General features: G+C 44.6%; 1 protein-coding gene across 1 annotated transcript; it reads right to left on the bottom strand.

Moving 5' to 3' along the window:
* Window positions 1-297: 297 nt before the first annotated feature.
* LOC140210211 (eotaxin-like) lies at window positions 298-1517 on the bottom strand. Its single transcript, XM_072279087.1, has 3 exons — window positions 1343-1517; window positions 894-1002; window positions 298-809 (listed from the first exon to the last, which is right to left on the bottom strand). Exons 1-3 carry the CDS (start codon window positions 1419-1421, stop codon window positions 704-706), a joined length of 294 nt encoding a protein of 97 aa, XP_072135188.1. The 5' UTR covers window positions 1422-1517; the 3' UTR covers window positions 298-703.
* Window positions 1518-8733: the final 7216 nt, after the last annotated feature.

Raw genomic sequence — 8733 nt, 5'->3', positions numbered from 1 at the left:
GGAATCAGTAATGGGGCTCCAGCACTTCCTAGTCTGTAAATGACGGGAGGAGGAACTCAGTGATTTCTCAGTGATCGGAAACTGGATGGGCAAACTCCCGCTAAAGTTTGATACTTTCCTGATGTTCCTCAGCCTGAGGTGTATCTCTGAATCCCGGTCCCGTTGCGAGGAATGACATGCAGAATCTGTCAACGATCACATGTCGCCCTCCCTTGCACCGATACTCCGAGCTCACTCTGACCCATGCAGATGGAGTGACAATGATCAAAGCTCACACACAGCACAGCCCACGTCACTTTCAATCTTTATTAATACTTAACAAATGTACAAACGAAATAAGATCAGGAATATTGTATCATTTCTTAATGCATGCATTACTAAATGACAATAAAAGAGGACTGCGTGTCCTCATAATCTAATCTAATCAATATAACAACTCCAGACAACTCGCGATAGAGATCCAGTTAACATCGTGTGGTTTATAACACTACAACGCACCGGGTCCTAACCTGCCCTCTGAATGAACCATTCCGACACAGCTTTAACTCTAAACTGTGAATATGATTCAAACTCAGCTCTCCTCCTTCACTGGGTCAATTTCTGGAGTCGATGCTGACGTTTCACCTCCACTCGGGGGCCGGGAAGAATTGAACTCACGTTGAAAATTAGCTCTTGAGAGCTTGATGAAGTGTGAAGATTTCACTTAGTCTCTGCCACCCTGGTGTTTCCTGTCCAGGTACTTCACTGCAGCTTTAACCCATTCCGCACTGGCCATAGTGCAAATCTTCATATTCTTCCTGTTGGTGAATCTGAAACAGAACAAACAGTGGCGATTACGGGAGAGTCATTAAACATTGTTCAAACACTCTGCAGATGCACGTTGAAACACTTACATGACGGCAGGTGTCGGGCACAAGGGAGCTTCCTTGTAACTCTTAAGCCTCCTGTGAGAAATGGGCGTTGTCTTAAACGTCTCACAGCATTCTAGCGTTACGATTGCGGCTGACGGAGAATGAAAAACAAATAGTTAGATACTGCTGGATATCTCAGCCCACTCTAACCAACGCGAACGCTCTGCCTCGCACATGAAGGCCGTTACCCCCCAAGACATTTTACAGTGTAAATCCGTCCTTCATTTAAACGACTCTACGCCATTCCTCCACCGATCTTATGACCCTTCCATTCCCTTTTGCTGACTGCCATTCTCGACCCTCTCTCCAAGAGAATCATTCCACTCTGAGCCGTTCAATACCACCACCAACCGATGGGACGCGGGGAGAGCTGATCACGGTTCATTGTCGGGATTGGGTGTGGAATAGTGGGAATAAGGAAACTCTCTTACCTGGGCCGGGTGCAGCCTGCTTGAAACAGCAGATCCACAGAGCTGCCAAAATTGGGACCACGCAGAGCGCTGCCTTCATCTTGTCCTTTACCAGGGTGGAATTGATGACCGTGTGATGCACCAGCTCTCATATTCTGCTTTATAAAGGGTGCTGGCAGCAGTCATACCCATCAATTTAGCGCTTGTCTGGAAAGTCCCGCAAACACCAGCACTGGCCACTGCTCCGCTGTTCCATAAAAAGTGAAGTACAGGAATTCTCCGAATGGCCGTTCGGTGGTTAAGCTTTAAAGGCGTTCTTTAACTTCCTGGGACTGTCATTCTTCGTACTGGCGCCTCTGAATTCTTTCAGGCAATCCCACATCCGATTCAGAGGGGAAGAGAAAGTTGAAATACAACAGCCACTTTCCATTGCATGAGTTCTCCCCGTGCACTGGGATATGGCTGAAAGTGCAAGATCAGCCGGTTCGAGACAGCGGACCAGCACATGGGATGATAATATTGTTGCAATCAAGGAAAGTTGGTTGAGTGAAGTACAGGGCTGGCGATTCAATGTCCCAGGGTATAGAAATTCCAGGCGTGACGGAGCGGACATGGCACTCCTGATGGGAAGAAGATTACTGCACTACTCAGGGAGGAAATCCTGGAGGGATTGGCTGATGAGACTGTCGGACTCATTCGGTCATTCAACAAGAAACAGGCACTTCAGTCCATCTCGACCTTACCATACTGACCATCGACCTAGTCCCATTCGTCGCGATTGGACTGTATTTTTCTGAATGCTTCCGAACCATTTGCTTATCCGAAGTCTTTAAGAGTCGTGCAGACATCAATGAAACCTTTGGCAGCTGATGGCGGAGTTACAACTCAGATCCTTCTCAAGGATACTCTCTCACCTTACATCTATACCCTCTCCATTTTAGTTGTCTTACTCTGAGGAATATCTTTTTGCGTTCTGCACATGATTTTTGTGCTCTTTATTATTTTTTACTTCTCTATAAGATCATGCCTCGATCTCCCGAATTCTTAACAATAAAGTCCTTGCCTACCCAACCAGTTCCTGTATCGCAGGTGCTCGAATTCTGTTAGCATCTTCACAGATCTTCCGTTCCCTGCAATCTGTCCTGTTTAACAGTATCTTTCCTATAACAGGACTACCAAACCTGGACACAATACTCCGAGCGTGGTCTCATCAATGACTTGTCCAAATGTGAGATACAGTAACTTGTCAGCTCAAATAGTCTACAAGCATTCGTCACCACCCTGTGCACCTGTGACACTGTATAGGTAGAAGGTGGGAATAAGAGGGTAAGAGGTTTTCAGTGTACTAGACTCGAGGTTTCAGGCATGACATGGGGTGGTGCACCTGACAATGGAATGTTTAACTGTTGATCAAGGAAAGTGTTTCAACTGTAAAAAGAGTGAATATCCTGGAAGGAGCAGACAAGAAGAATACAGGGCTAGAATGTAAAATAAGGGAGGGGTGTTTGCATGTGTGGAGTTATGAGTTTGGTTATAGAAGTTACCAGTATGTAGCTATAGAGTAATTTTGTTGATTTAAAGATATTGTAAATTCCTCAGATTTTGTGCCAGATGCTCGACTGGGGCATTGATGATTGGAACATAGTTTAACAGTTGGGTTGTAGTTGAGAACAATATTCTTGAATCGCTGCTGTTCTCTGTAACAATCCTGGAAAAGGGCTCTTCTTGCAGAACATACAGTAGTGTGAAAGGAGGCAAGCTTTTCATTGAAAATATTCTGGTGGCTTCTTGCCCAGTGTCCTGCATTTTCTCTCAGCTAGTCTGCCATCTCATGGACAGAATTACTTAACCATGACTATATCAACCCGTCAGAACTAATAAGTAAACTCTAAGAACTGCTCCTCAATGATCCCTTGTACAATTTGGTCCTGGATTGTAGATCCCAGTCAGTTTGGATTGGCTCCTCCATAATCTCCATCAGCACAGGAGCACTGCAGGGATGTGTACTTAGTTGCCTTCTCTACTCGCTTTACACCTATGACTGTGTGTCTAAGGACAGCTCCAACACCATATACATGTTTGCTGATGACAGCCCTGTTTTGGGCTGTCTCAAAGGTGGTGATGAATCAGCTTTCAGGAAGAAGATTGAAAATTAGGCTGAATGGTATAATATCAAGCTCTCACTCAATGTCAGTAAGACCAGGAGAGTGAAACCAGAGCTCCATGAGCCAGTACTCATTGGAGGATCAGAGGTGGAGAAGGTCAATAACTCTCAATTTCTGGGTGTCTCTATCTCAGAACGGCTGTCCTGGACACATCATATAAGTACAATAGCAAAGAAAGCATGACAATGCCTCTGGTTCCTTGGGAGCCTGCAGCATTTTGGTATGTCTGAGGAGGAGGAGAAGAGGGGAGGATAAAAGAGGACTGCGTGTCCTCATAATCTAATCTAAAAAAACACCTTGGCAAATTTCTATAGAGGTGTGGTGGGTGGTGTGCTGACTGGGAGCACTATGGCCTGGTAGTGGCCCTGGAGTGGAAAATCTGACAAAAGGTAGCAGATTTGGCCCAGTGCATCCTGGGTAAAACCCTCCCACCCACTGAACACATCGACATGAAACATTGCTGTAGGAAAACAGCATCGGACACCAAAGATCAGTCACCACCCAGGCAATGCTCTTTTCTCACTGATGCCATCAGGTACAAGGTACAAGTGACTAAAGACTCACATCGCCAGGTTTAACGAACAGTTACTACCTGTCAACCAACAGGCTCTTAAACTAAAGGGATAACTATACTCATTTAAGGACTCTCTTACCATGTTCGTTCATGCTTGCTTTTATGGCTATTTATTTATATCTGCATTTGCACAGTTTGCTGACAGGTTCTGAAGGAAACCCACAGCACAATACAGGCCCCTCGGCCCACGAAGCTCTGCCGAACACGTCCTCACCTGAGAAATTACCTAGGGTTACCTAGCCCACAGATATTTACAGTTTATAGATCCTGTTTACAGTTACTGTTCTATAGATTTGTTAGTATGACCACAAATAAAGAACCTCAGGGTTGTTTGTGGTGACATGTCTGTACCCTGATAATCAATTTTACTTTCAACTTTTACTACGTGATTTCTTATTAACCCTAAGTGGGATTCATGTGTTAAATATATTTATCAAATTATTTCTATTATATGTTGACTGAGACTCCTACACTGTAAATAGAAACATAGAAACATAGAAAATAGGTGCAGGAGTAGGCCATTCGTCCCTTCGAGCCTGCACCGCCATTTATTATGATCATGGCTGATCATCCAACTAAGAACCCTGCACCAGCCTTCCCCACCATACCCCCTGATCCCCGTAGCCACAAGGGCCATATCTAACTCCCTCTTAAATATAGCCAATGAACTGGCCTCAACTGTTTCCTGTGGCAGGGAATTCCACAGATTCACCACTCTCTGTGTGAAGAAGTTTCTCCTAATCTCAGTCCTAAAAGGCTTCCCCTTTATCCTCAAACTGTGACCCCTCGTTCTGAACTTCCCCAACATCAGGAACAATCTTCCTGCATCTAGCCTGTCCAATCCCTTTAGGATTTTATACGTTTCAATCAGATCCCCCCTCAATCTTCTAAATTCCAACGAGTACAAGCCCAGTTCATCCAGTCTTTCTTCATATGAAAGTCCTCCCATCCCAGGAATCAATCTGGTGAACCTTCTTTGTACTCCCTCTATGGCAAGGATGTCTTTCCTCAGATTAGGGGACCAAAACTGCACACAATACTGCAGGTGTGGTCTCACCAAAGCCTTGTACAACTGCAGTAGTACCTCCCTGCTGCTGTACTCGAATCCTCTCGCTATAAATGCCAGCATACCATTTGCCCTTTTCACCGCCTGCTGTACCTGCATGCCCACTTTCAATGACTGGTGTATAATGACACCCAGGTCTCGTTGCAACTCCCCTTTTCCTAATCGGCCACCATTCAGATAATAATCTGTTTTCCTATTTTTGCCACCAAGGTGGATAACTTCAGACTTATCCACATTAAATTGCATCTGCCATGAATTTGCCCACTCACCCAACCTATCCAAGTCACTCTGCATCCTCTTAGCATCCTCCTCACAGCTAACACTGCCACCCAGCTTCGTGTCATCCGCAAACTTGGAGATGCTGCATTTAATTCCCTCATCCAAGTCATTAATATATATTGTAAACAACTGGGGTCTCAGCACTGAGCCTTGCGGTACCCCACTAGTCACCACCTGCCATTCTGAAAAGGTCCCGTTTATTCCCACTCTTTGCTTCCAGTCTGCCAACCAATTCTCTATCCACATCAATACCTTACCCCCAATACCGTGTGCTTTAAGTTTGCACACTAATCTCCTGTGTGGGACCTTGTCAAAAGCCTTTTGAAAATCCAAATATACCACATCCACTGGTTCTCCCCTATCTACTCTACTAGTTACATCCTCAAAAAATTCTATGAGATTCGTCAGACATGATTTTCCTTTCACAAATGCATGCTGACTTTGTCCGATGATTTCACCACTTTCCAAATGTGCTGTTATCACATCTTTGATAACTGACTCCAGCAGTTTCCCCACCACCGACGTCAGGCTAACCGGTCTATAATTCCTCGGTTTCTCTCTCCCTCCTTTTTTAAAAAGTCGGGTTACATTAGCCACCCTCCAATCCTCAGGAACTAGTCCAGAATCTAACGAGTTTTGAAAAATTATCACTAATGCATCCACTATTTCTTGGGCTACTTCCTTAAGCACTCTAGGATGCAGACCATCTGGCCCTGGGGATTTATCTGCCTTCAATCCCTTCAATTTACCCAACACCACTTCCCTACTAACATGTATTTCGCTCAGTTCCTCCATCTCACTAGACCCTCTGTCCCCTACTATTTCTGGAAGATTATTTATGTCCTCCTTAGTGAAGACAGAACCAAAGTAATTATTCAATTGGTCTGCCATGTCCTTGCTCCCCATAATCAATTCACCTGTTTCTGTCTGCAGGGGACCTACATTTGTCTTTACCAGTCTTTTCCTTTTTACATATCTATAAAAGCTTTTACAGTCAGTTTTTATGTTCCCTGCCAGTTTTCTCTCATAATCTTTTTTCCCCTTCCTAATTAAGCCCTTTGTCCTCCTCTGCTGAACTCTGAATTTCTCCCAGTCCTCAGGTGAGCCACTTTTTCTTGCTAATTTGTATGCTTCTTCTTTGGAATTGATACTATCCCTAATTTCTCTTGTCAGCCACCAGATGGAATGTACCAGATGGAATAGAGTTTGTCAAATGTGTTTAGGAATGTTTCCAATAGTCCCAACAAGGCAATGTGCAATATTTGGTCTGCTATTAGGGAATGAGATGGCAGGTGACAGAAGTTTATGCAGGGGACCACTTTGCATCTAGTGATCATAATGCCATTAGTTTGAAAATAAATATGGAAAAGGTAGGTCTGGTCCATGGGATGAGATTGTATATTGGAGAAAGGCCAATTCTGATGGTATCAGAAAGGACCTGGATTCAGACAGGCTGCTTTCTGACAAAGATGGACTTGGTAAGTGTGAGGCCTTCAACGGTGGAAATTTGAGAGTACAAAGCTTGTATTTGTATACACTTAACAAAGAAATCAGGAGTCATGAGGTTGCTCTAGCAGACCAGGTAAAGGAGAATCCTAAGCCATTCTACAGATTTGTTAAGAGCATAGGGATAGCAAGGGACAAAATTGGTCCTCTGGAAGTATCAGGGCACTGAAGCAGTGACTCAATTGCAGACCAAGTACTGTGTGCACTGTGATATTTACTGACTAGTAAATCCAGAGGGGCTACAAAGTCAGTGTCAACAATCAGAGATCAAAAATTCCAGAGAAATCCAAAAACCAGAATCGGGAAACAGGCAGGGTGGGTATTCAGACAGACAGAGTAGAGATACAAATGCTGGAAAGGCTCAGGAAAACTCACTGGCCCAATCTGGCAACAAACAGGTGAAAACACAGGACTGAAATACACTGAGCAATAAACAGAGAGGCAGATGATAGGTGAAGCACAATGAGACAGAAGTGGCAGCAAAACAGGTAATGATGAGATACAGGTGAGAGACGGCGTACTCAGTAATACAGGGCCCAGAGTAGAGCAGGGGCTGGGACAGGAGCACATGGGGCATGAAAACAAACAACAGCACATGGCAATACAAAACCACAGACTGACGGCCAGGGGAAAAACACACAAAAAAACAAAGTACAACTGGAGATACTGACAAGGGTAAGATTCTTGGCAGTGTGGAGGATCAGAGAGATCTTGGGGTTCGAGTCCATAGGACACTCAAATCTGCTGCACTGGTTGACTCTGTGGTTAAGAAGGCATATGATACATTGGCCTTCATCAACCGTGGGATTGAGTACAAGAGCCAAGAAATAATGTTACAGCTATATAGGACCCTGGTCAGACCCACTTGGAATACTGTGCTCAGTTCTGCTCACCTCCCGACAGGAAGGATGTGGAAACTAAAGAAAGGGTGCAGAGTAGGTTTATAAGGATGTTGCCTGGGTTGGGGAGCATGCCTTATTAGAATAGGTTGAGTGAACTTGGCCTTTTCGCCTTCGAGCGACGGAGGATGAGAGATGACCTGATAGAGGTGTATAAGGTGATGAGAGGCATTGCTCGTGTGGATAATCAGAGGCATGAAACTTAGTAAAATAGAGTGCTAAGGATAACCCTCGGTCATTTCTGAAGTATGTACATGTTCAGCACAGCATTGTGGGCTGAGGGGCCTGTATTGTGCTGTAGGTTTTTCTAAACTCATGGAATTTTTTGAAGAACTTACCAGGAAGGTTGATGAAGGCAAGGTCATGGATGTTGTCTACATGAACTTTAGCAAGGCATTTGACAAATTTCCACAATGGAGGTTTGTCAAGAAGGTTCAGTCGCTCGGCATTCAAGATGAGATAGTATATTGGATTAGACAGTGGCTCTGTGGGAGACGCCAGAGAGCGGTAGTAGTTGTTTCCCTCTCTGACTGGAGGTCTGTGACTAGTGTAGTGCTGCAAGGACTGGTGCAATGATTTGGATGATAATGTCGTTAACTGGATGAGCAAATTTGCAGATGACACTAAGAGAGTACCAAACAGACATGAAGACTATCAGAGCTTGCAGTGGGATCTGGATTATCTGGAAAAGTATGCTGAAAAAGGCAGATGGAATTTAATGCAGACAAGTATGAGGTGTTGCACCAACCTGGGTAGGTGTTACATGGTGAAAGGTTGTTGTTGTTCGTCCATCGTACGTCGATGATGACCTCGACACTGCTATTGATGGTGTCGAGACTAGCGCGTGACTTGGATTTAAGTGAGGGAGAGTTGCGCAGCGTCAGCCTCACTCTCTCTTCCCAATTCCCATCTGGATCCAATGG

This window comes from Mobula birostris, chromosome 15 (assembly GCF_030028105.1).
Source record: "Mobula birostris isolate sMobBir1 chromosome 15, sMobBir1.hap1, whole genome shotgun sequence".
Lineage (NCBI taxonomy): Eukaryota > Metazoa > Chordata > Chondrichthyes > Myliobatiformes > Myliobatidae > Mobula > Mobula birostris.
This window is presented reverse-complemented; position numbering and strand designations above follow the sequence as displayed.

Excerpts from the sequence above, each read along its gene's own strand:
- LOC140210211 (XM_072279087.1), bottom strand. The coding sequence starts at position 1,421 with ATGAAGGCAGCGCTCTGCGTGGTCCCAATTTTGGCAGCTCTGTGGATC. Across the intron at positions 1,003-1,342 it reads GCAGGCTGCACCCGGCCCAG|CCGCAATCGTAACGCTAGAA; the intron begins GTAAGAGAGTTT and ends ATTCTCCGTCAG. Across the intron at positions 810-893 it reads TGCCCGACACCTGCCGTCAT|ATTCACCAACAGGAAGAATA; the intron begins GTAAGTGTTTCA and ends GTTCTGTTTCAG.